Raw genomic sequence first — 26709 nt, 5'->3', positions numbered from 1 at the left:
TAGCACAGCAAAGGGTGAATTTGATTGTTTTTTCCTTATATTGAAATGAAAGTTTCTGGCCTTCATTTTCATGCTTCTCAAATTAGTTGAAAAACAGATATTTGATACATTTGAGAAATGAGCATAAATGATTAAAATGTCATAAAATTTCATCAGGTGCAGAGGGAGCATCTGAGCTGGAGTTTGACTACCGCACTGGTGTTGAAGATGAATTGTATGCTTTAAGGTTGGATTTAATTTTCACTTCCTAAGTATGAGGATGCAATCACCATGGTTTGGGCTGCATTTGGAGTTTGCCAGAGATTTAAGCTTCAAATCATATCACCTCTGATACTGAACTGCTTTGTTTAAAAAGCCGTTGTATCTTATTTTAGTTGTGTATTGCAGTGATGTTCCTTCCCTTGGGTTTAAAGGCAGAGGTTTTGCGGGCAGAAAGAGAAATGAGGCCACTTAAAAGCAGACACTCTTTTGAGAAATGTATTTTGGAGCGCATGAGATGAGTGAAATGTGTTTAGCTGAGCTTACAAATGTTTCACTTGCCCATGCGAACGTGATCTTGCTTTGGAAGTGCTGAAGAGGGGGGTTTTGCTCTCTATTTGCAGGCGAGCAGCAAGCATGAGCTTGGCAACACAGCACTGTGAGTGGCAGGACCCTGTGGTTTGAACCGTGTCTTCAGCTGACTGTCCAAGTGGCAAGGCGCTGTTGATCCTGTACCATGGAAGACTGCCTTCACACCTCCTCTGAAAACCTCTCCAAGCTGGTGAGCTGGGCCCACAGCCATGGGACCATCTGCAGCCTCATCCCCAACCTCAAGCACCTCCTCTCTGAGGGGTCCCATGGCAATCTGACTGCCATGTGGGGCTGTAGTGCCGGCCATGCCTACCACTGGCCTCTGGCTGCCACATGCCGAGCTGGATCCCAGGAACGCGTCTGTTTCCAGGACAGCCGCAGCTTCAACTCGGACAGCCCCAGCATGCTGGGGGTGCCCTCGGAGGTGCAGGCCAGTCCCCTAGAGCGCTACCCAGGCCGGCCGGGCAAGACCAAGCTGGACTGCACCCGAACTCGTGACTCCTGCGACTTCTCCTACTGCAGCGAGCCGTCAGAGTTGGGCGAGCCCGTGGAGGAGTATGAGGATGAGGCCACCCTCTTCGACATGGTCTGTGAGTCCTCTGTCACCGATGAGGATAGTGACTTCGAGCCGCACACCCAGCGGGCCCCCGCCGGCCCCCGCAAGAGGCTGGCTACCAGCCAGCCCATGGCTGCCCAGGCCCAACCTGCTGACGAGGGCGGTGGCGAGGTGCTCCTCAAGAAGATCAAGCAGGAGCTCCCCGAGGACTACTACATAGTGGCCAACGCCGAGCTGACCGCCGGTGCCGACGGGCCAGCCCTGGCCCTTACACAGATGTCCAAGCCCAAGCCTCAGACCCAGGCCGGACCCTCCTGCCTGGGCCCTGCCAGGGCCCTGCCCCAGCCCACGGTGGGCCCTGACCCTGATCCGCAGCACCCCTCCGCTTCCCCACCCGGCCCACCCCGGCTGGTCGCACAAAGACCGCTTCGGGGCCCCCTGTCCTCCCCAGCACGGGGGGCAGGCAGTGGCCCCGTTGCTGCACTGCAGGTGCCAGCCACCAGCTCCAACGCCGCCACCGCCGCCTCCGGGAAGCCCATCAGCATCCCGCTGTCAGCCCTGCAGCTGCCTGGTCAGGAGGAGCTGCCGGCCCCAGAGGACGCCCTCCCGCCCGCCCCGCAGGCGGCCCCAGGCGGCGAGGTGGCCAGCTCGCCGTCGGTGAGTGCCGAGCCTGAGGTCAGCTCCAGCCAGCAGCAGCCCCCCACCGTCCCCACCACCACTCCTGAGGCAGCGGCACAGTCAATGCCAGGTACGAGATTGGGTGGGAGCTGAGGGGCAGTTTTGGGGGCTGGTCCCCCAGGCATGGCTTTGGGGAGGGCAAGGAGACAGGGAGAAGGTGCTGCATTTGCACAGGGGTGCGCTGTTCCTGCTGCTCATAAGTCAGTATATAGAGAAACAATCATAGGATTATAGAATCATAGAACGGTTTGGGTTGGAAAGCACCTTAAGATCTTCTAGTTCCAAGCCCCCTGCCATGGGCAGGGACACCTCACCTGGAAGACAATTTGGAAGACCTCAAATGAGCGAAGTCTAGGAGCGACCCCTGTGAGAAATTGTACTGCTGCCATAGGGAAAGTGCTCTTTGAGGACAGGTTTATAGGTCCAATTTGAGTGCAGGTCTGTCATGGGAGAGGGCGTGCAGCCGCTTTGCCATGTGCATGAGACAGGGAGGACATGAAATATGGCCATGCACACTTTTGATGAAGTAGAAAAGTGGTCTGAATCAGGGGAGCCTAGAGTTGGGGGCCAGGTGTTTCCTTCCCCCTGAGAGAAGAGTGGTGTTTGACACGGAGAGGCAAAACAGGGCATCAGGATAGTATTGAACAATTTCCCTGACCTGTAAATCAGAGCAGCTTCCAGAGAGAAGGAAAATCGCAACCTTAACAATGATATTGATAACATTTAAATTTTAATCTAAGATAAAAAAAAAGGGCAATATATTTTTTTACCTGTTCTCAGGGGGAAAGTGGAAGTTCTCATACCTCATGCCCTTTATTTTTTCATATCCTGCTGCTGTCAAAGAACCGAGAATTGGGACCAACAGATCAACATTATCAGACAAAGAACATGTTAAACCAGTGTACTTATGCTGAATGTGTTAATTCTGATGTGCAGAATAACTCAGTATTGGCTGTAGATCTTCCAGAGGGGGCAGAAATCTGTTTCTTGGGTGGATTTGCCAGCTCCCTCTCCCACTGGACCTGAGTGCACCCAGTGCTGGCTTTGCTCTTCCAGCTGGTGAGCTGTGCCATCCTGGGAGGAGGCCAGGTTAGGAGCAAGTTCTCCATCTGCTCCCTTGCTGGTTCAGTCTAGGAGTGTCTGTCAGACAGAGTAGAGCTAAACAGTGGAGGGGGTGGAAAACTGCCTATATGCAGTCCTTGTGGCAGCTACTGTAAGTGCTAGAAACAGTGACTTTAACAGCTTGGATGCTACTTCAACATGGACTCGCTGAAACCTGATTGAACAGTAGTAAATCTGTTGTCAAGAGCCTGCAGGTCTTGTTGTCAAATAAAACAATGAGCAAAGTTAAATACCCAGTTTTGCCAAGTAAAACTTCACTAACCATTAGAAATTAGAAAGGATGGTAATTGTCTTCGTTGCAGCAAAGCAAATTCTTTGGGACCCATTTCTGCATGGCTGCAACTTTGAGATGTTACTTTGCAGTAGTCCTGTCATGTAACATCCCTTGTGGAAGTTTCCTCACAGAACCCCATGTGGCTTAGAACTGACTGCTCAGCTAAATATGAGAGATATGGCATGCCTGATGTCAATCCACATTGTATGGTAGACCCAAATATTTATTCTGCATTCCTCAGTTCATAGCATATCACTGCTTTACATATTCGAGCTGGTTTCTACCAACCTGCCTCTGCAACTTGCTTAGTCTGAAACTTGCAAGCTGGGACAATGAAATATAAACCTAGGCAGAATTTGTCCATGTAGGTGGGCATTATTTGGGAGAGTGATTTACTTTCAACAGATGCATTAAAAAAAACAAACCCTTTCAAACTGCTTTTACCAGGTCCTCAGAAACCAAACAAGGTAAGCAGTTATTATTGCTTAGGGTTAAACCTCACAAGTGTGGACACAGTGCCACATTTTCACATTTATGGTTTCCAGAGCAGGGTAGGTCCACGTCTAGTGTCTCACTGTGAGGACAGAGTGGGAATGCATTTGAGTTTACACCCGCTGTGTAAATTAACCCTCAAAGCCTGCTAGCACTTCCTGCAACATGCTAGAAGATCTCAGCATGCTGTCCAGATTCCAGCTTGGTCAGTTATGTTGTCAGTACTTAAATTTCTTGTGGAGTTCTCAAAAAGTGTTACACAGTTCTTCTCCTGAGCCTGATACAGCGTTGCTGTAATATGCAGTTACTGTACTCAGAGGTAGCTGCATTCTAAGTAGGATAAAATGACTGACATATGGCTAAAACTTGATACATCAATAAAGTCTCCAATTTCCGTAAAGCCTGCTCCTTTGGGAAAGAAGTGCTGGCATTAATAAATCTTCAGGTTGCAGAAAAGTGGGCAGTGTTGGCAAGTGAATTCATTACAGATGTAGTAACCCTGCACAACAGATTATTGTAGATAAAATGTGGAGGTCTGATTAAAGACTAATGTAGGGTGATTGCTCATGTACGGTGATTTCGTTGTCTCTTAACAAAGAGCAATGCACCGGAAGTGGTGCATGATGTATAAAATTCAGTCAATAATGAACTACAACAGGATATTTATTTATCCTGTGTAAAAATATTCCTGTCTTGAACAGATAGAAACAAGGATGAGTATAATTCTTATGTTTAAAAAAAAAAAATAAGCAGGAAATTACTAAGGAGCCTAGAGCATTTGTTAGTTTATAGACTCAGTGGATGCTTGACAAACAAAGGTACAGTTGCAAGTAAGTAGGGGATTTAAATTCTGCCTTGTTCTGTACAAAGTGTGGCTTAATTTTAAAATAGTATGTGAAGCCTTGTTCTTGGTTCCATTAGAACTGGTTGTATGTTTATGATGTCTTTGCAGGCCTAAGGCCTTAAATGAAAAGTTATGATTAAATGTTGTGATCCAACCAGCATGAAATACTACTTTGAGTTTTAGTTTAAGTGACATATCCTTGCATTTGTATCAGACATGGCTGATAGTTTCCATGCATAGTAATCTTGCAGGTCTTGAAAGTTTGAGTGAGGTTCTCCATTAAATCAAAAATCTTAATGACGTTATGTTAGCTTAGAGTAGTTCAAGCTCCATTACACTTTTGGACTAGTTTCTCTTTCAAACTTTTTTTCTGTGTGTGTCTTTTGCTCTGTTTAATTAAACTGTGCCAACGCAGGAGCTTTACAAAGGTATTTTCATGTCTTAAAGGTGAAGTGGCATGCCAAGGTGAAGTGGCATGCCAATGACAATTCAGTGAGCTTAGACACTGATTTCTGTTGATTTCAGGTCTCTATCTAAGCTTTGTGAAATATACTGAATTATTTTTGTTAAAGCTCAGCCCATTCATCTGTGAATTTTCAGATTGCTCCTTACCACTTAGCAAAAGCCTTCAAGAGTAAATGTAGGTACTATTTAGTCTTTTTTTTTTTTTTTCTTGTCAAAAAAATGATAGGATTTACATCTGATAGGACAGAAATTTTTGCAATAGTGGAGAGCACAGAATTTCTGCAATTTCTGCTTTCTGAACAGCCTCTTTTTTCTTTTCCTTTTGCTAATACTTGATCTGGTTTTTATGTCCGAAAACCAGCAAAGGGGGGCAAGGTAGGTCACATCAGTGGAGATGGAAGGTCAGTAAGAAACATGATTCTTTAGGTTGCAATTCATGCAGCCTAGAAAAATTAGTGACATTAGGATATATGAAACCATGAATGGAAAAGATTTGGTGTTACTGCAGAAATAAATGGAGGATGACTATGGCTTAGAGGAGGATATTGGTTACTGTGAAAGAGGCAGTTTTGATTCTCAGAGAGATAGGGCTTACTTTGTAGGCAGAATTGCTGAAGTATTTATGAAGAATACTTACTTGTTTCTTGAAGACTGAGAGTGAAGATGTGCTTAGAATTAACAAGACAGTGCAGCAAGACATCTCTGGTCCAACACTATAAATACAGAAACAAGGATTTCCATGAGGATACACTAAAATACGTCAAATCCAAATGTACAAAATATGCAGAACGCAAGGAGTAGTGCGTAAAGAGGGAAAATAAAAAATTCGATAAATGAAGTGACTAGGGTTGTTGCTTCTGCCAGACATGTGGCAAATCATATTAACATATTCTGTGGGACCATCACAGGGCCTTCATGCATATCCATTACTGAACTTGGCAGGCTTTTGGGTGATGTTTGCAGAGTCTGGAAAGGAAACAGGCTGTCCACAAGCACCACTGCTTTCTTATACAGCGTGCCACACGCTGTTTCTCTGCCGTGGTAATCAAACAGTACTGGAGGTTGAATGCGTGCTGTGATGGATGGTTCATTGGTCTGTGCTGAGGGCAGTGCTTTGCCTTGGCCTTGCTGACTCTGATGTCTCTGATGCTTCTGAGCTCTTGCTGTTCTTTATTTTTTGTTTCCTGTAGCTGTTATGTGACGTGATCGGTGCCTGGTGATCACCTTAGCCTGGTGACTCGGGCAAAGATCTAGTTATTGTCCTGTGCTCACATCACAGGAAAGTGCGAGCAGGGATTGCAGCCTTTCATGATTGGCACCTAACATGGCTTGACTTTCACTCTGCTTTCAGTGTGGACATCCCTGTCCATTCCAGGTATTCATGGAATATCTCTATCTGATTATGACCATTATAAAATGCAGTGCATCTGCATGCAGTGCAAGTCTGATGTTGATGGAGAGCTTTCTTAGGTGGACTATTTTGAAGTATTTGTCTGCAACCAGAAGAGTTAAGACCTTTTCCTTCCCCTTTCTCCCTCTCTGCAATTGTGTGGGTTTAAATTAAGTGGGAGCTGAGATCCTCGTGTGATCATAAGACTTGCGAATTAGGAGCTGTTAGATGAGCATCAAAATGTTACAAGACTTAGAGGAGAAAGAAGCCCCCCCACATCTCCTGAATTGTCAGTTTTAACTCAGTTTAGCTTAAACTCCTGAATCACTGTTCACACTGCATGGGGAAAAAAAAAAAAAGTGTGTCAGCTGGAACATTCCAAAGGAATGCAAACAAGGAAAAGTCTGTTTTTTTAGAGGTATATATAGAGTATTAGCCGTACATACACAAAGACCAAACCCATCCCAGCTGTAATCCTTCCAAGTCCAGTGGAGCTCTGCCATGAATGAATACAACACAAGGCAAATAATCATGTCGAAAGAAAGTCCCAAAACTTTATGTAAGCTCTTCCAAGAACATTCAAGATACTTGCTGATCAGTCTCTGCATTTGTAATTTAAATACAAAGATTGATGACTTTTGGCTAAAACGGCTGCTGAAGCCTGCCTCCAGGGACATGGCTGCTGCATGTGGTCAAGCAAACAATTAAACTTGTGTAGGGGTCAGACAGTCTCTTCCTCTTTGTGTTGTACTAATGAGTACAGAGCCCACTGGTATCTCCTTAGGTCCTATGATTTATATCTATTCTTGCTCTAGTAGCTGAACTAAAAATAATAAGTGCTGAGATACATAATTACAAAGAGCATAGTGCTTTTTTTTTTTTTTTTTTAAAGTTGGAAGGGCCTAGCTTTTTTAGAAGAATAAAATGAGGTCATTGTAGTTTTAATCATCAGAAAAAGGAAGGTAGTGAGTTGATTATCCACCTCCTGCACTGCAGCTACCTTCTTTCTGATCCTGCAGCATGGATTTGCCAGCCCACTTACACCCTTAATTATCCATGTTCAAATGCTGTTAAATTATAGAGTAATGTTTGGGAGGCTTGATCTTAAAAGTTCTGCTAATGAGGCTGATACTGGTTATGTCTACAATGTTGTAAAGGAGTCCTCTTTAAAACTGGACAGGATCATAAAAAGGAGAATTCCAGCACTGTCGAAGTAGTCGTCTGTTTGCTTTTATCATCTGAGTACACAGCATGACAGTCAAATAGAAGAAAAAATGAAACCGTAGTACTAATAATTCTAATACAAATGAGTATGTTCTATGAAGCTGGTCCTACAAGAAGCATTTGTCAAGATAGCAATTCTTGCAGGAGAATACTGAAATGAAGGCTGAACAGGTATTACAACATATTTAGATTTTCACTGTAATTAAGAAATGTGTTTATCACCATTTCAGGATTCCACATGTATTTTCTATAATCGAAATTCCTTCCAGACACAGAAGGCTCATTCCAGCCTCTTTGAAACCTTGAAGACCAGCAGTGGACTTGTCATGTACAGAGAGATCTTCTTGCTTTCCTAAATATTATGTAATTATCAAAGCAACTATGCACACAAGAGTTTAGGCTGCTGCTTTTCTTGATGTCAGTGCTTGTTTCCCCTGTTCACCATGGACCTGCAGCACACAAAGACACCTCCTGGCAGCAGCATTACTGGATATATAGATAATTTTGGAGGAAACAGTTCATGAGTATTCACGCTGAAAATACATTGGTGTGGAAGACATTTAGAATAGAATAGTTAGAGTTGGAAAGGATCTTAAGATCATCTAGTTCCAGCCCAACTGCCATGGGCAGAGACACCTCACCCTAAACCATGTCACCCAAGGCTTTGTCCAGCCTGGCCTTGAACACTGCCAGGGATGGAGCATTCACAAATTCTTTGGACAACCCATTCCAGTGCCTCACCATCCTCACAGTGAAGAACTTCTTCCATATGTCTAGCCTTGGAGGAGTGTGCAAGGGCAGGGGACAGATTTGACACTAGCAGCCAAACCAGCAGAACTCAACAACAGCTTTTAACCACCTTGCTTGCAAGCCAGCACATCTCCACACAGGGGAAAACACTGATTTAAAGTGCTGCTACCTCTAAAACTAACAATGATGATCAGCGATCAAGAGCCTAAATAATCATAGAATCATAGGATAGTTAGAGTTGGAAAGGACCTTAAGATCATGCAGTTCCAACCGCCCTGCCATGGGCAGGGACACCTTACAGTAAACCATGTCATCCAAGGCCTTGAACAGTGCCGGGGATGGAGCATTCACAACTTCCTTGGGCAACCCATTGCAGTGCCTCACCACCCTTACAGTAAAGAACTTCCTCTTTATACCCAATCTAAACTTCCTCTGTTTAAGTTTGAACCCATTATCCCTTATCCCACCACTACAGTCCCTAATGAAGAGTCCTTCCCCAGCATTCTTATAGGCCCCCTTCAGATACTGGAAGGCTGCTATGAGGTCTCCACGCAGCCTTCTCTTCTCCAGGCTGAACAGCCCCAACTTTCTCAGCCTGTCTTCATACAGGAAGTGCTCCAGTCCCTGATCATCCTCGTGGCACAGGAGGTGCTCCAGTCCCCTGATCATCCTCATGGCCCTCCTCTGGACTTGTTCCAACAGTTCCATGTGCTTTTTATGCTGAGAACACCAGAACTGCACACAATACTCCAAGTGATGTCTCACGAGAGCAGAGTAGAGGGGCAGGATCACCTCCTTCGACCTGCTGGTCACGCTTCTTTTGATGCAGCCCAGGATACGGTTGGCTTTCTGTGCTGCAAGCACACACTGAAGCCAGCTCATGTTAAGTTTCTCATTGACCAACACCCCCAAGTCCTTCTCCGCAGGGCTGCTCTGAATCTCTTCTCTGCCCAACCTGTAGCTGTGCCTGGGATTGCTCCGACCCAGGTGCAGGACCTTGCACTTGGCATGGTTAAACTTCATAAGGCTGGCATCAGCCCACCTCACGAGTGTGTCGAGGTCCCTCTGGATGGCATCCCTTCCCTCCAGCATATCAACCGAACCACACAGCTTGGTGTCATCGGCAAACTTGCTGAGGGCGCACTCAATCCCACTGTCCATGTCACCGACAAAGATGTTGAACAAGACCGGTCCCAACACCAATCCCTGAGGGACACCGCTCGTTACGGGTCTCCAGCTGGACCATTGAGCCATTGACTACAACTCTTTGTGTGCAGCCATCCAGCCAGTTCTTTATCTGCCGAGTGGTCCATCTATCAAATTGATGTCTCTCCAATATAGAGACAAGGGTGTTGTGTGGGACAGTGTCAAATGCTTTGCACAACTCCAGGTAGATGACGTCCACTGCTCTACCCTTGTCCATCAGTTCTGTAGCCCCATCATAGAAGGCCACCAAATTGGTCAGGCAGGATTTCCCCTTAGTGAAACCATGCTGGCTGTCACCAACCACCTTGTTGTTTTTCACACGCCTTAGCATGCCTTCCAGGAGAATCTGCTCCAAGATTTTGCCAGGCACAGAGGTGAGACTGACTGGTCTGTAGCTCCCTGGGTCATCCATTTTCCCCTTCTTGAAAATGGGGGTTATATTTCCCTTTTTCCAGTCATTGGGAACTTCACCTGACTGCCATGATTTTTCAAATATGATGGACAGTGGCTTAGCAGCGTCATTTGCCAGCTCCTTCAGGACCCACGGATGGATTTCATCAGGTCCCATGGATTTGTGCACATTCAGGTTCTTAAGATGATCACAAACCAGATCCTCTCCTACAGTGGGCCCAAGGTCTTCATTCTCACAGTCCCTGCGTCTGCCTTCTAAGACTTGGGTGGTGTGGTCAGAGCCTTTGCCAGTGAAGACCGAGACAAAGAAGTCATTAAGAACCTCAGCTTTCTCCAAATTCAGGGTAGCCAGTTCTCCCCATAGCTTCTGGAGAGGGCCCATGTTGTCCCTAGTCTTTTATTTGCAATGTACCTATAGAATCCCTTGCTGTTATCTTTAACATCCCTAGCCAAGTTTAATTCTAACTGGGCCTTAGCTTTCCTAACCTGGTCCCTAGCTTCCCAGACAACATCCTTGTATTCATCCCAGGCTGCCTGTCCTTGTTTCCACCTTTTATAGGCCTTTTTTTTCCCTTTAATTTATCTCAGTAGCTCCTTATCCATCCAAGGATGTCTCCTGGCCCTCCTGCTGCACTTCCATCTAGTCCAGATGCAACACTTCTGAGCTTGTAGTAGGTGATCCTTGAATATCAACCAACAGTCTTGGGCCCCCCTGCCCTCTAGGGGTATATCCCATGGAACCTTACTAAGCAGGTTCCTGAAGAGGCCAAAGTCTGCTCTCTTGAAGTCCAGAGCAGTGAGCTTGCTGCACGCTCTTCTCACTGTCCTGAGGATCTTGGATTTGACCATCCCATGATCACTGCAACCAAGGCTGCTGTGGAGCGTCACATTTCCAGCCAGTCCTTCCCTGTTGGTGAGCACGAGGTCAAGTATGTTTGAGGGTGAGCATTGAGTTGTATTCCTGCAGCAAAAGCTGCATAGGCCTGCTGATCCTGTGTAACAGGTGAGGAATTGGAGTTTCCATGCAGTTTGTGGGAACTGCTGGCCTGTAGGTAGGAGGGAATTTAATCTCTACCCTCAGAAAGATCTATTGCAGCCAAGATCCAGCAGTTTTTAAGGATGAAATCTGTAAAGCATGCCAAGTTCAGCTGCCAAACAGTCAGGGATATTCTCTGGGGTTCTGAATAGAGAAATAGCATCTCTGAGAATTATTGACACATCGTTAAATGTATGTTTTTAATTCATAGTACCATAGCACAGACAGTATTAAGTAAGATGGTGTGTCATATTAAAAGAGGAACTGCCTGTTTTGATGAATGGTTGTGTTCTGGAGCATCAGTGCTCATTTCAGACTTGGCAGTGTACCCTCTTCTCCATTACCCCAACAAACAAGGCAGAAAAGCAAAAAATAAGAAGCAGAAGGGAGAAGTAGAAAACAATCATTTTTGCAAGACCATCATCATCTAGGTGCTGTGCTCTCCCTTTCACTAAAGGCATCCTAAACAAGATTAAACATTTCTGTGCAAAATACTGTGTTTTGTGAAACTGGCGTATAAAGGAAGAAAATAAGGACTCTGATAGTTTGAGCTGTCTTGAAAACATGGAAGCAACGAAGGGGACTGGACAAATCTGTACGGAACATCGCTTCATTTTTAGGAAACAGGAGATTATTAACATGGTGGGTTTGTTTTCTTTGTGTGGTCTTTGCAATTTCTTTGTTTAATTTGGAGCTATTTCCATCTTAGGATTTGTGAGTCTTTAAGTAAGAAAAGAGAGCGAAGGCAGGATCAGATTGGGATCTGCGATGAGATGTAGCACAGCAGCCAGAGACACTCACCCTGGAAAGGCCTCAGACATGCACTTTTGCACTTTGGATGCTAGAGCAGAAAAGGAGTACAAGATTGGGTGGTTTAGGTCAGCATAGTTTCTGAGAGAGTTTTCCCACTTTGGATGAGGCTGGTACTTGAGTAAATACATTTACAGAAAAACTATTTATGTATTCAAGGCCAAAGTTTCTAATAGCAGCAGTAGATTTTGGGAAGAATTGTTTTCACCTGTATCCATAATGGAAGCATGCCATTTTTGCATGGGCTGTTCTCTGAAGCTAGCACAGAGTGACTTCTTATATCTCTCATTTTCTTCGTATGTAAATTATTATCCTCTTAGTGAGACTTGTTCTGTCATGTCGTCTTCTTTTTGTGCTTGCAGTGTACCTACAAGGATCAGTAAAAATTTCTGAGTGTATTTCCTGTTTATCTAAGCAAGATAACAATTTTGAACACAGAAAATCATGTTTGATTTTTCCATAAAACAAAACAGAAGCATGCTGGTAGATATTTTGCCATGGCTGGCAAAGCACCGGTGCTTGCTAAAACATCCGGATCCTAGAAGCACTGAAACATGCTTCAATCCATCTTTCTTTGATGAAGTATGCTTAAGTGAATCATAGAATCACATGGAAAAGATCTCAAGATCATCTAGTTCCAACCCCCCTGCCTTGGGCAGGGACACCTCACACTAAACCATGTTCCAGTGCCTCACCACCCGTATGCCCATGCTGTTTGCAGGAAGTGTTGAACTAGGCTATTAAATCAGAACCTCAAGAGAGAGAAACTGAAATGTCTACTTTCCCTGATGAATCTTGCTAGGGCACTCCACAGACTGGTCACACAAAAGCCGCTTTCAACATTGTTTTTTCTGAACAGCTTGAACGTGTCTAGTAGCCTCTGTAGGATGAGTGGGCAGAGCAGCATTTTTATTTCCCAAATGAGTGCATTTGGCTGGAGCCAAGCAGTGTTGCCCTGCAAAAATGGTAGGATGCTGCTGATCACTTGAACTTTGTGGTCCTGGCTGCCACTGAATCCTGCCCTTGTTGGAGGCCGGGGACAGGGTTTCTTGCATGCGTGTCATGTAAAAATTGGTGCTGAGGACCTTGTTGAGTTTGATGAAGGCTTTATGTTATGTTCTTGACCATTAAGACCATACATTGACCATTAAGTGCATTGGCTGCATCTTACTTCTAACATACACCCGTCGCTCACATTAATCAAACAGTAAGTGCATACACACACACAGAGAAATACTATGTGTGTTCCTGTTGATTAAACTCAGGATGACTGGCAGTGACACTGTGGTCTGTTGTTGCTTTTCATTAACTAGGTCTTCATAATGAAAACATCACTTGAAACCATACAGCTATGGATTAATAATACTTAATTGCTCGCTGTGGGAGAGTCCTTGGGTGGGAGAGACAAAGGGAGTAAGAAAGAAAAAAGCTGCTTTTTTGTTCAGAGAAGGGAAAAAATGATTCTGAGTTATTCTGGCCCAGGTAACGTCGCCCCAGTGCAAAGCTGAATATGCCATATTACTGATTTTTTTCAGGCAGGACATTCCTGTACTCGGAGATCAACCATGTGAAAAATTTGTCTCTGATCTTTGAATAGCTTGCTTTAACTTTCTGTTTATACTCACCTCTCTCCTAACCGAGTATCTGCCTCGTCTCTGCTTTACTGCATTGGGTGGTCAAGGATAGTAGTATGAGCGAGACACAGAAGTATGAATGGTTTTGTATGTGAACAATTCGATTTCGTCCACAACTTGTAGCACCCTTCTGATTGTGGTGAGCTCTACCCTTCAGTCATGTGCATGTGCCATATTCCGAGGATTTTTCACTGTCATTGAATCTTGGTAAATGGAGTACTGCAAGTTGTTTGGGACTTGCTGTCTTACTGACTATACATCCAAGAAAACAATTAACAGTCAGAAAAACTATTATTGACATTACAGTGCAGCATTCATGCCTGGATGCTGATATATGCTTTGCTTTTTGCTCACAGATTTACTTTTTTTTTCTCTGCCTTTATAGTGTCATTTTGCTTCTTTTTCCTCCCCAGATTTCAGATCACCCTTAGAAAACTCAGTTTAACAAATAACTTTTATATAATATTTACCATTCACTTGTACAGTTGTTAAATACATTAGGCTGGTTACTGTGCTAGTGCGTAATAAAATAGCCATATATATGTATAGCATACATCCGCAATTACATCCACTAGATTACACCCCATGTCACCTCTTACGTGAATTAATTGGTGTTGCTTTTGGTATGAACTCGTTCAGTAACAGGGGAACTGGTTGTTCATATCCCACAGAAAAGGACAAATTATTTTTATGGAAATAACAATACAATCCCAACAGAAAAATTTTGACAACATAATTACAGAAGAGAAATAATAACAATATTCTGAGCGACAAAATGGGTGGGTGGGTGTGCTTTGTCTCTGTGAACATAGCTAGAAAAAATTTGAAATTACTCAATTTATTTACAGAGACTTTACTCAAGAAGATCTGCAAAATGTGACTAAATCTATTCATTTAAACTATGATAAAGTAAGTTTAAATATTTATTCAAGATATAAACTAATTGTGCCATGAACAACAGCCTGGTTTCTTACGAATGTGCATTCCTTATTTCTTCTTCTCCTCTCTGTACAGAATTTCCAGCTGCTTCTTTCCAGCCTTTTGGGATTCCTTGTCCTGGCAAATGCCCGGACATGCCATGGCTAGTCTGAAACAAAGTGTGTGCACTTTGATCAGCCATGGTGTATGAGCAGCTGCCTGGCAGAGTATCTAATGTCTGAGGTCTGTGGCCTTTCTGCACATTAAGCTGTATTCCTGTCTCTGTCCTCTGCCCAGCTGTTGATTCTCCCCCAACCTTGTAGGACCTCTACATCTTTGGATTTCCACTCCTCCTTAATATGGTGGGAGTTGTGTTTGCAAAGGTTAAAGTGAAATTTCAAGTTGACTTTTTTTCTGGCATGCAAGGAGGAGAATACTCTCAGCACAGGTTGAAAACAGGAAAGCAGGCTAAAAAATCCACCTTAGGAGCTGTTTGACTCTTAAGTGCTACACTTCATCTTCTCTGGAGATTTGTGTAAAGAGCTTGTCTTTAAAGTCTACTCTCTGACCCAGTGAAGACAAAGGAAATACGTATGTTGGAAGTGTGCATTGAAACTAGTTAGGCAAGGTTGTAAATTGTGAGCTCTTCATAGAGTTTTTACGCCCCATAGGTTGCTTCACTCATACTGGGGAATATACAGTGTGGAAATGTAAAAGGAAATTGGTCTGGTTGGGCAAAATCACCAACAGAGAATCTCAGAAATAAAACTGCAAGTTCAGTAAGAAGGCAATTCGAGTACGTTACTAAATTAAAGATGGGTGTGAGAGAAAAGGTGCTGAAATGCAGTTCTTTGGGATGCGTGTGCTGAGATCTTGTTATCAGAAGTCAGTGGCATGAGCTCTCAACACGTTTCCTATTACCTGCAGAAGGTAGTTCAACCAGAACAGAAAAGGGTACCTTTTGATTCACTACCACTGGCACTTTAACAAAATAAAGGGAGAAATGTCTGCAGTCTCTAATAAGCAATATATCAACTAGTGCTGTCAGCCTGTGTAGCGAGCTCTACAGCATGATTTATTATCTTAATTACAGTCATGTGGGCCTCATGCTCTTAAGTCTGAAACTGCTCACATTCTCAGCTTGATTTAAGAATATGCTTTGGCCAAGACTTAAAGTACAGCTTATTATGATTAATGTAATAAAATATTTATTACATACTCCTTTCCTTTGTTTCACTACCCTGGTTAGACTGCCTCATTCTGAATCAGTGATATAAATTAGATTTCAGATGATTAGGATCCTCATCTGTTTTTAATCTGTCTTCAGTGTTGTTATTTTTTTCACATCCCTTTGTTCTGATTTTCCCTTCTCTCCCCCTCATCTTTATTTCCTTCCCATACTTCTCAACTCTGCTTCTCAGCTGCTGTCTGGAGTGAATCAAAGGCAGGCAAACTTCATAGCCCTGTCTCATCCCTTTGAGACTTCTTGCATTGCTTTCTCAAGTCTTAAAGTTACTTCTTAAATGTAGTAACGCCGAAACTGGCGGTAGGCTGCAGCTGAGAACACGCTAAGCCTCTGGTGATGTGGGTTAGCATGTAAAGAGAAGACTGAACTGTAAGGAATACATGTTTGTGTCCCACTTCTCATTCTTCTTCCACAGAGTCTGCAACTGCAGACAGGCATAAAATTCCACTGTACCAAATCTTCTAAAATGCTGTTTAAATCTGTACCTGTGATTTTGTGCAAAGCAACCCACTAGTTAAATTGCTGCCTGAGCAATCAGGACTTGCAAGATCTGTTTACACATGTTAATCTGGTTTTCTCTGTATGAGCATGTAAAGGTGGAAACCTTTCGGAAAATGTAGCTTTGTGTTTTTTTCTTATGTTAGAAATAAGACTTTGCCGTGATAATTTTTCTATTTCCCCTAACGCTTCACTGATTTTTAAATGATAAGCTAATTCAACACAGGAGGTGTTTCTTAGATCTTTATTGTTATTTTCTTCATAGTTTTGATTTTTCCTTCTCTTTTCTTTTAGCAACTTTTGAATTGAGTCATCTTACACATACAAATGTTACTCAGTTGTGCCACTCTTCCACCTTCTAAACATACAGTGACTTAGTCCAGTTGTTTTCTACATTTCTACATAAGCATACACTTAAAGACAGGGACCTCAATCCAGAATTCACTTAAAATATGCTTTGGTGAGTTGGAAATATATTAGAGGAAAAGCAGGTATTCTGCTGAGGGTCTGTATGCAACACCTTCTGGACTGGTGCCAAGCCAAGTCCTCTTGAAAAATGAGTGCATCGCTTCTGCTGTCCATCATCCAGTTCCACTTCTCAGGGTGGGTTAGACAATCAGTGACATACCCCTTTAATTCCTTCTGCCACAGATCATGAAGTAAATAACATGCTTTGAAAGGACATTATTTCACTGTATTGCTAAAAACTCCTGGCTAAAAAAAAAAAATTAACCTGAAGAAAATAATAGGCAAAAAATATCTCTTGTCTTTAGCCTTAAAGTGAAATCAGTACTTTGATTTTTCTAAGCAGGCTTAGCTGTAAATTGGTTGGAAATTATTAGAAAATTATATGGCTTAACAGAAAGCTGCATGCTCAACATAAAGATGACATTTGCTTCACATTGTTGATAGTGTTTTGCCACTTAATCATCTCCACCAGCACTCCACCAGCAGTTGACCTGCTTTTTTTTAACCCAAGCTCTTGAAGAAGAGCAGTTACATGTTAGAAGTGACAGTTTAGTCAGTTATTTTGAAAGGAAAGGGGTTTCACATCTTTTTGAAAGTTTTCTAATATTTTTTTAGGTTTGCAATATATAAAGCTCCAAGCATGGCTTTTACATCCTCCACCTCTATGAAGAGTTGGGTACCCGAACCTCAGTCAATTATATAAGGGTGCAAAGGATTTCTTTTTATAAACCTTCTGTAAAGTTAATAGCCAATATGGAAATGAGAGAGGGGTAAGGCAGAGCAGATGGACCTGTAGCTGGTTCCAGGCGTGGTTATAATACAGGTGACCAGCTGTGAGCTGAGTATATTTTGCCTGGACATCACCTAAGTACCAAATATCTTGTTTCTCCAGTGCTCTTGCAAAATATCTTCAGCTCCTGCTGTTTTCAATGCTGTGCCCTGGGGAGCAGCTTTAGTGTCCTGCTGTCAAATGTTGCAGTGCTGGAGCTGTTTTTCCTGGGAAAGCTGGAGTTGGTGTATTTATTCCTGCCAAATGGAGGTGGGATCTGGGTAAATGTGAACTGAATACCCCCCTGTCGGGGTACAGAGGAGACGTATCCCATTTTGAATTGCAACAATTCACACCAGTGCATCATCACAGGACAGCCTCAAAAGGAGACAGGAAACTACACAGGCTCATACCCCAGAAATATCTTTAAGTAAGTGTTCAGTGGAAGAACAAATTTGAGCTAAAACTACCATGCAGCACTTTTTCACTAGCCCTGACAAAACCAAAACCAGACAACTAGATACAGTGGAGATCATACTGTAAACAAATGAAAAAGAAATTAATTTAGAAGATGCTTTTTGATAATCTTTGTGTTGAAATAGCTCAGATGTAGTGTACAGATGGAGAAGGAGGAAGGCCTTGTACAAAGTCCCTAGAGCACTGCTATTCTGCGCCGCTCATTAGTGATTGCTGGTATTCACTGTGTAAAAGGTTGATCCAGTCAGTCATAGGAAAACATAAATTCTTAATCCCTTGTCATTTTTCTGTCATCTGAGAATCATGCAATAGTCGCATTAATATTGATGTGAATTTATTGTTGAGTTTGCCAGCAAACCAGCCAAATTGCACCTTTTACCTTTTCAGGCTGTTGTGATGAGAAAGTAGTGAAAGTGAACGTAAACTGAAAACCAGCGCTAGTGTCTGAGCAAGTATATGTTTATCAGACCATTCTGTACCTTGCCAAAAGTCTACAGATGACTGAGGTTTATTTTAGTGACTCTTACTTCATGGAGATACCACTGTGTAAGTATTTCCATACTCATTTGCTGGCTGTCTATATCTTTTTTCCTTCGACAGAAGCTAAAGGTTTTTAGAGTCGTAAAATATTTCACTGATAATTTTGTTGGAGGAGGTTAATTGTTGAATTGAAGCATAATTTGTTTTTGCCAGAAAACATAACATCTTTAATAGATTTTAATTACTAAATTTCTATCATGCTACTGATTTTACTTGCTAATGAAAGCCTTTTCTGAAAATACGAAACTACATCAAGCTCAACTTAATGTTGTAGAAGTAGGGAACTTGAATTGTTAAACAATATTTAGTAGCAACATCAGATGGGTAGGGCAGAAATTCAAGAAGTAGTGCAGAAGCACTTTCTTCTGCTCCAGAAATCTGTAGTTAATAAGTTAATCCTTTGATCCTGTATTGTTGAGAAGCTGTTAGATTTAAAAACCAGGCAATTACCAGGCAGTCATAGGGTTTTCCTCCCTCTTTTGGCTCTGACTCACCAAGCCTAAGCTTAAATAAGTATCATTATTATAGCATAGGAAGTGGACATTATTTGGTCTTAGGACTTCCTAAAGAAATGGTTCTTGTTTTGTATGAAATAATTACATTAAAACATACGTGTTTTTTACTTAAGCCTTTGACTCCTGTTCGTGTGTAGGCATTGCCCCAAGGAAGTTAGTCTGTATCAGACACTGCCAAAAATATTTTTCTTCAAGTGTTTAGCTCTCCCTGTCTCTTTAATCTCAGGGTGTTTTTGCAAATGCTCAGAGGCACTTCTGCCAGGGAGACCTCCTGCTCTTACCTTCACCTTTACTTTTTGCCAGTGACACGGGACAATGGCTTCACCAAGTTATTCCTGTGATGATACAGTGAAAACCAGCTGTCAGCTTTCTAAGTTGTGCATGCAGAAAGAGGACTGATACTTGGGGAAGCTGTGGCATACAACAGTGGCATTCAGCTGCCCCTGACAGGAGAGCTGTAGCACTGCTTCCAGGAGGGCACGTTTGTCAGAGGGTGCCCCAGCCTTTCACTACTATGATTTGACCATACCTTCCTCTCCCTTGTGCAAAGGTGAGACCTCAGCCCACTGCGTTTGTTGACTTCAGAATATTGTTTGCCTGCAGATTCTTTCTTGTAACAGGAGGAGACAGGAGAAAAGGAAGGTAGAAGCAGGCTGTGGTTTACATTAGCTGTTTTAGTAAGCTAAATATGGCTCATAGATTGGGTATCGCTACTTATCAATAATTGCAGAGCAGGGGCAGGAACCAACCTGCAAAGTGCTGGGGAGTGGAGAGAGAGCACTTAGCTTCAGTGTGGAGATACATGTGTGGTTAACTAGGTTTTTTCATCTGAATGAAAGCGTTTTGTTGGAAGCAGGTCTGCTGCAGAAGCATTTTCCTAGTCAGAACACAAACTGGGCAGAGAAGACTTTGGCTGGTAATGTGATTACCACCAAAACCCACACTTTACTTTTAAGTATGTCTTCTGAGATCTCATTGCCTACCTTAAGCAGAGTTTAAGACTGTTTGCAATAATAGCTCAGGTTCATGACTTCCACTAGTGTTACAAACACACTCTGAACATCTGTCTGTTGTGAAAGCAAGTGCCTTGCCTCTGGCAATACATAATTACAGAGGTTGTGTCCTTTTCAGGGAGTCTGAGTGTGTGTATATGTGTGAGCTGAAATTAAACCAACCCTGAGTTTGATAACTCTGCTGATAATGTTAAGTCTTGGCTGTGTTAAGATCAGATTATGAAAAGATCAGAAGACAGCTGTTGCTCTGTGGGAGAGCTCATTCCATGGTTGTGGGCTAGCCTGGGACAATTGGTTCCCACTAGGTTGTCTGTTTTATCTCTTTGCTGCATTTAAACTTGGACATGTAAAACACTTGTCATTTTTTCAAATTCTTAGTTGGGAGTTTACACCAGATCCCACAGTAGGGTGGGTTCTACTGGTTTCTGACACATTCTGGGTTTTTTTTGAAATGAAACTCCAGTGTGGGATCAGATAGGAAACAGAAGTCATCCAACCAGGTCCTTTGTGCAGGGATGCAGCTGAGGGGTCAGGACCTCAGGAAATGCATAGCAAGTCAATTTATTTTATATGTTTCTGCACCTAGTCTGTAAAACAAGGGTAACAGCACTACCAACTCCAGAGGCTGCATTATGACAAGGAAAAGGCATTAAGGATAGCTTGGCTTTGTAAGATCAATGATGACAATAACTTTTGGTTGGTTGGTTCAGTCTGTTTTACTAGCCAAGACAAATTAAACCATTAAATGAGAGTTATCTGTCTTCCTACAGCCTAACAGCAGACACCTACAGAAGACTGTAGGAAAGGTGCAAGCATATGACACATCTCCACTCTCCTATCTCAGGGCCTTCCTAATACAGAAGTGTTCTCTTCTATTGAGGAGCACTTTGTGATTTTTTTTCTGTGCTCTTCCCCAGTTTTGGAACCCATGCACACTGAAGAGTTGGACAATGATACTGTGAGCAGTAGTCGAGGAACTAACGTGGAACCCCACCTGTGTTTTAAGTAGTTTCCAGCAGGACTACAGAAAATGAAAAAAAAAAAAAGAAGTAAGCTCTGGCCAAAAGAGCTTTTGGTCCCTACTCAGCAAGATGCAGCAAAGTGAGACCAAGCAAACATCTAGGAACTGTCACATTGGAAATGTGCATGTAATGAGAATTTTTAATAATTACACATACTCTTTTTTTCTTCCCTCGGGCGGTCAACCTATGAAGGAGACATTCCCTCACACCCTCTGCTCCCCCACCAGGCTATTTACAGTAGATTCTGGGAATGTTGAAGATCTGCAATATCCATTCAGTGCCCTTGAAAGCACCCTGCTGCTTTTGCTGGGAACCAGCTTGTTGCTGCATATGCTTTCTGTGGTTTGCCTGCTGCCACGCCACCCTGAGAACTCCCAATCTTGTCAGATCTTGGAAGCTAAGCAGGGTCTGGCTCAGGTCTTGTCTGAGGCTAAACAACTATCTAAGAATACCACCATGAGATTTTTCCTGAGGATGGACAGTCATAAGTGGCAGGGTGTGTGGGATCTCATGGGCAAGCTCCTAGTCCAATTGGCCCCTCCAGTGCTTTGGAACTTCACTCCTGAACAAGTGCAAAATTCGGAAAGATTAGCAGAACACTTAAACAAGGTGTGCTGTTGTCCTTGCAATACCAGAGAGGGACAGCTTACTGCAGTGTGCTGAGGCTTAGCATACGCCTACAGAGCCCTGTTCTGTAAGAAGCTAGAGAGAGATGTCTCTGGATCTGATGGCAAAGCAACAGACAATGCAGCTGCTAAAACCCCAAGCACAGCGGCTCCCCCAACTCCAGCGACAAGTGCAGCAGCTACTCAAACCATGACACGCTCCCATCTCAGGACAAGAACGTTGACTTTCAATACCCAGATCCAGATACAAACTTGTACCTTAACAGTTCTCCCAGCTTGTCATATCCTTACTATAACATAAACTTCTTCAAAAATTCACTGTGATGGCACTTGAGATGCCTCTTAGTTTTGAATTTTTAATAATTGAATTACTTCATGTAGTCTTTCTTTATGTGCCATTCTGGGTGGATTTGTGAGGAACAAAATGACATTACACCAGCCTAATCTCCTCTGAAAAGGTTGCAAAGCCATGTGACTAGAGCAGAAGCAATCAGTGCCAAATATCCAGGCTATGGTAAAGGCTTTGATTGTGTTTCTGCTTATTTCCTGTAGGCACAGTAAAGATGTGTACAGTAGATGGGTTTCTTGTACATATTTTACCAGAACCATTTTCAGGCTGCATCCAGAGAATAACTTTTGTGGCCACCTTGTCCTGTTGTATAGAATAAATGCGAGATGTGCCTGGTCTTAGGCACTGTACCATTAGTGATCCAGATAGTCTAATAGTACTGGGTATGGCTGGAATGGGGTTAACTTTCTTCCTAGCTACCCATACCCTGATGTGTTTTGGGTTTGTGACTAAAACAGTATTAATGGCACACCAGTGTTTTGGTTGATGAGCTGGACTTCACAGTAACAAGGCCTCTTTCTCCCAGTCTTGGCTGGCTGGCAGCTAAGTCTAAGGTAGGCAAGAGGCTGGGAGGAGACAGCCAACCCAGACTAACCAAGGAAATATTCCTTGCCCTATAACATCCTGCTGAGCAATAAAAGCTGAAGGGAGGATTTTGTGGAGGGTGGTAGGCATTACTTAAAGACTGTCTGGGCATTGGTCTACTTGTGGGAGGTGGTGAGTGACTGCCTTTGCATCACTTGTTGGTTGTGTTTCTTTTTCTTTTTTACTTCAGCTATTAAACAGTTTTTGTCTTGACTTGCAGGTTTTCTGTCTTGCTCTTCCTGTTCTCTTCCCCATTCCTCTGGGGTGGGGAGTGAGCAAGTGGCTGGGAGGTGCTCAGGTGCTGATCAGTGTCAGCCACCACAGTAATAGAGAATTAGTTTATGTAATTAGCAGAAAACACAAAGTTTGGCAATATTAAAAGTGTGCCTGGATACAGTTTGTGTCTTCATGGCAGCTGGAGATGGATTATATGGTTTCTTTCAGCACTATGAAATTTCCTTAGTTAAATAAAAAAATAAGACTTTAATGACATGAAGAATTATGTCTCCTCCGTCAGCTATCCTAGGCTATAAAGAGCTGTCTTAGGTAACACTGCACTGTCTGCTTTTGCTGTGGGTGAAGAGCATACTCAGAAGATGACAGTGGTTTGGCTGACATCTGGTAACTTTGTTTCAGACTCTGCCTGTTGGGTCTCACTGCCTCCCTGCATTCATCCCATGCTATCAGATACTCCTGATATTTGTGCAGTCTCAAAGGAAAATAATAATCCATTGCCACCGTGGGCTGGATTCAGTTAAAATTGACATAGCTCTCCTGATGTGGCTGGATGAGAAGCTGACCCATTCTCTTTAACATTTCCCACCTGCCTTGAGGAGTAACACACCACAGCACTGCAGGAATGCGGTGTTTCTGGGGTACTATTTCACTCATGCAACTTCAGGGGATCTTTAATTCAGCATGAATTTTATAACTCTTAGCTGCAGATATGGCAATTTCCTTTGCAGATTAAGGAAAGATGCCATAACATAAATGAATGACTGGGTGTCACTGCTGTGTTGTGACAGGCTGTCCTCTAAGAAGTAGTGATTGATGACATGTATAAAACACAGCCATTATATGGGCTGTTTATATTGAAACAGCGCTTAAAATGTGGGCTGTCAGTCAAAGCACTGATTACTTACACAGTGTTGTAATCAGTGGTGGTGGGTGCAGTGAGCAAGGTACCAGAGTAAATGTTTGTTTTGGAGCTTCAAACAGTATTGTCTCTTTATTTCCAGCCTGCATCTAGCCATAATAAAAGGATCTATCCTATACATTGCCTAAAGCATGAGACGTCACTGTAGGCTGCTAGGAGCTCCTTGATACTGACATCAATATTAAAACTAGTTTCAGAAACAGGCTGGTAACCTTTTCTTCTTCCTTGTGTGCACAGTTTCAGCAAACCTCAGTGCTCTGTGGCAGCATTTTTGGTGGCTGCAGAAGCCACCAAAGGTCTCATCTCAGCCCCCCACTTCTCTATGCTTTGCAGAGGATTCGAGGACCCCCCTCAGTAGGTTTCACTAAGTGCTGTGGATGCAGTAGATGCCTCACAGTGAAGACACAGGACCTGGTCCTGGATGGTATTACTGCCCTGTTTTTTGCCTTCTGGAAAATCCTAGGACAAGTTACTCCTCATGCCTCTGTCCACAGCTGTGGTATGGAGGCGATGGGATGAACTCGTCACTCTGTGTATGAGTAGAAGGGAAAACTGCCCAGCTGAGTACTGATGCTTCTGCACCTCCTGAAGCATTGCAGGTGGGTGAGAGAAGGGCCTGCAGGGCCTTCCTTCAGAGCCACCTTTCTTTCCTGCTGTATCCCCTGTTTGTAGACTTGCAGGACAGTGTGAGCATGAGCAGCAAGCATCTTAGCACTGCTGCAAAGCATGGGTGTGCTGTGTGGCCTGACGTGAGCTTGGCATGACTGACAGAGAGGCAGTGGGAACTTTATCTGGTCCCTTTGTAGTATGCATATCGGGTGGAAAACACCTGGCAAGTGTGCCTGTGGCGATGCTGACAGGACACCAAAATGTGTGGGGTTTGCAATGAGACAGAACAAAAAAGAACTTGCTTTTTTTCCCTCTTCTGCATATTAAGTGGCAAGAGAAGAAAGGATGTTACATGCACAATTACAGAGAATAGTCAAAACAATGAATTTTTCCTTCTTTGCATTTGCTAAGACCATTAAGGTTTGTCACATTCATGACAGTTCCACCTATGTGCTTGTAAGCTGCATCCTAGTACAGATAGTTTGCATGTGCCAAGAAAACAGTCTTTAAGCACACACATCACTTACATGTAAAAAGCTTTTCCTTTTTATGCTTATGATTAGCCCAAAAATCAGCTGTCAGTAACAACCATTGTAGTGGTAGCACCCGCATATTGTGTTTTGATATGTCACTGATTTTAAAGACCTTTGAGTATAGCCTTATAGAGCCATATAAAGTTTCTGTTTCCAGATTTTACTTCAAAATGAAAAAACTTGGTCACAATTTTACTTCTACTCTTAAGGTTCAGCTTAATTATGTGTAGAGACTCTGTAATCATGTTTTCCTTCCATATCTCCTGATGTGAACATACTAACTATATTTGTACATTTGTAACTTACACATTCCTCTGTAGTATTTTTACCTGCCAACTCTTTTGTTAGAATGTGCTGCATTATTTTTTACTGTACATTTTTGTCTATATTTATTTAGATCTTCAAAAATGTGTCTGATTAAAGATAGTTTTTACTGTCATAAATATGATGCTTTAATTATTTTTTGTAGAAAAAAGCGTAACCAGTACAACCTCTGGTTTCACAAATGAAGCAGTTCAGATTGTGCTTATAGTTTGAATTGGGCCCTGTACACAGCATTGGGATCCACAGAAAAAACCTTTCATTTGTTCTAAAATCAGATTGCCTCTAATCCCATTATTTTCCACAAATCTCCATGAACAAAACCATGCCCCAGTGTCATGAGGAGCTCACTTTGGTTTTATGCCATGCTCTAGTACATTTGTGAAACTGACTTTTTCAGTCATGTGACAGGTATGTAATGATGTTTTCCAGTGCTCTTTGTGGAATTGATTTATTTTTTTCCCTTCCTTTTTAAGGAAATCTGTTTTGGAGAAAAGCACATTGCACATACTCACTGCTTCTGCTTTCTTTTGTCTTTCCCTTTTCCCTCTTCCAGACCAGGATGAGAGGGCGGCTGAGCTCAGCAGAGAGCAGAATGAGAAGACCATTCGCAGCACACAGACGGCTCTCCGCAATTTCCGAGAGTTTCTTATCTCCAAGTACCCCTCTGAGACACGAGAGATCTACGTCATTCCCTGCAAAGAGCTTGATGCCTACCTTGCTTCCTTCTTTGTGGATGCCAGACAAAAGGATGGTTCTGAATATGAGCCAAACAGCCTGGCCAACTACCAGTGTGGACTGGAGCGGTACCTCAAAGAGCACAGGTATGGATACAGTATTACAAGGGATAAAGAATTCAAGAGGTCCCAGGAAGCTCTAAAGCAAAAGCAGATAGAGCTGAGATGTAAGGGGAAAGGAAACAAGCCACACAAATCCATGAAGCTCACCTTTGCTGATGAGCTTATCCTGCGCAAAAGAGGCTTATTGAGCCGGTACAACCCAGAAGGGCTGCTGAACCTTGTCTGGCTAAACAACACTAAGGCATTTGGACACTGCACAGGTTTCCATGGGTCTACCCTGAAGTGGGGAGACATCCGGCTGCGGGTGACGGAGACTGGGTTGGAATACCTGGAGTGGATGGGGCCAGACAATGGAGACGTCAATGCCAAGAGCAAGAGGGGTGGGACAGACTCCCGGGTGTACGCCACCCAGCACTCCCCACAGACCTGCCCTGTGCAAGACTACAAGGAGTATGCCCAGAGACGGCCTCCAGCCATGCGCTATGAGGATGCGCCATTTTACCTGTCCATAAAACCTGTCGTCAACTTGGCTGCGCTTCACTGGTACAACTGCCAAGCCCTGGGGAAAAACAAGCTTGCCAAGATGGTAAAGACAATGTGTGAGAAAGGCAACATCCCTGGCAGGAAGACCAACTTCAGCGTCTACCAGAGCTGTAGCACCCTCTCAGAAGCACAGAGCAACCAGCTGGTGCTGATCTGCAATAACCTGAGCCAGCAGGCTGCCCAGTCCGTGGCAAGCCACTCCAATACTGGCAACTTCATAGTGTCAGCATCCTATGACTCCTCCTCTGACACAGCTTGA

General features: G+C 43.3%; 1 protein-coding gene across 1 annotated transcript; it reads left to right on the top strand.

Annotated features, from left to right (window-relative positions):
• Window positions 1–715: 715 nt before the first annotated feature.
• On the top strand, window positions 716–26709 carry LOC308232171 (uncharacterized protein KIAA1958-like; the record flags this gene model as incomplete). Its single annotated transcript, XM_080638246.1, has 2 exons — window positions 716–1874; window positions 25664–26709. 2 exons carry the CDS (start codon window positions 716–718, stop codon window positions 26707–26709), a joined length of 2205 nt encoding a protein of 734 aa, XP_080494372.1.

The sequence above is a fragment of the Psittacula echo genome (genome assembly GCF_963264785.1).
Source record: "Psittacula echo genome assembly, chromosome: Z".
NCBI lineage: Eukaryota > Metazoa > Chordata > Aves > Psittaciformes > Psittacidae > Psittacula > Psittacula echo.
This window is presented reverse-complemented; position numbering and strand designations above follow the sequence as displayed.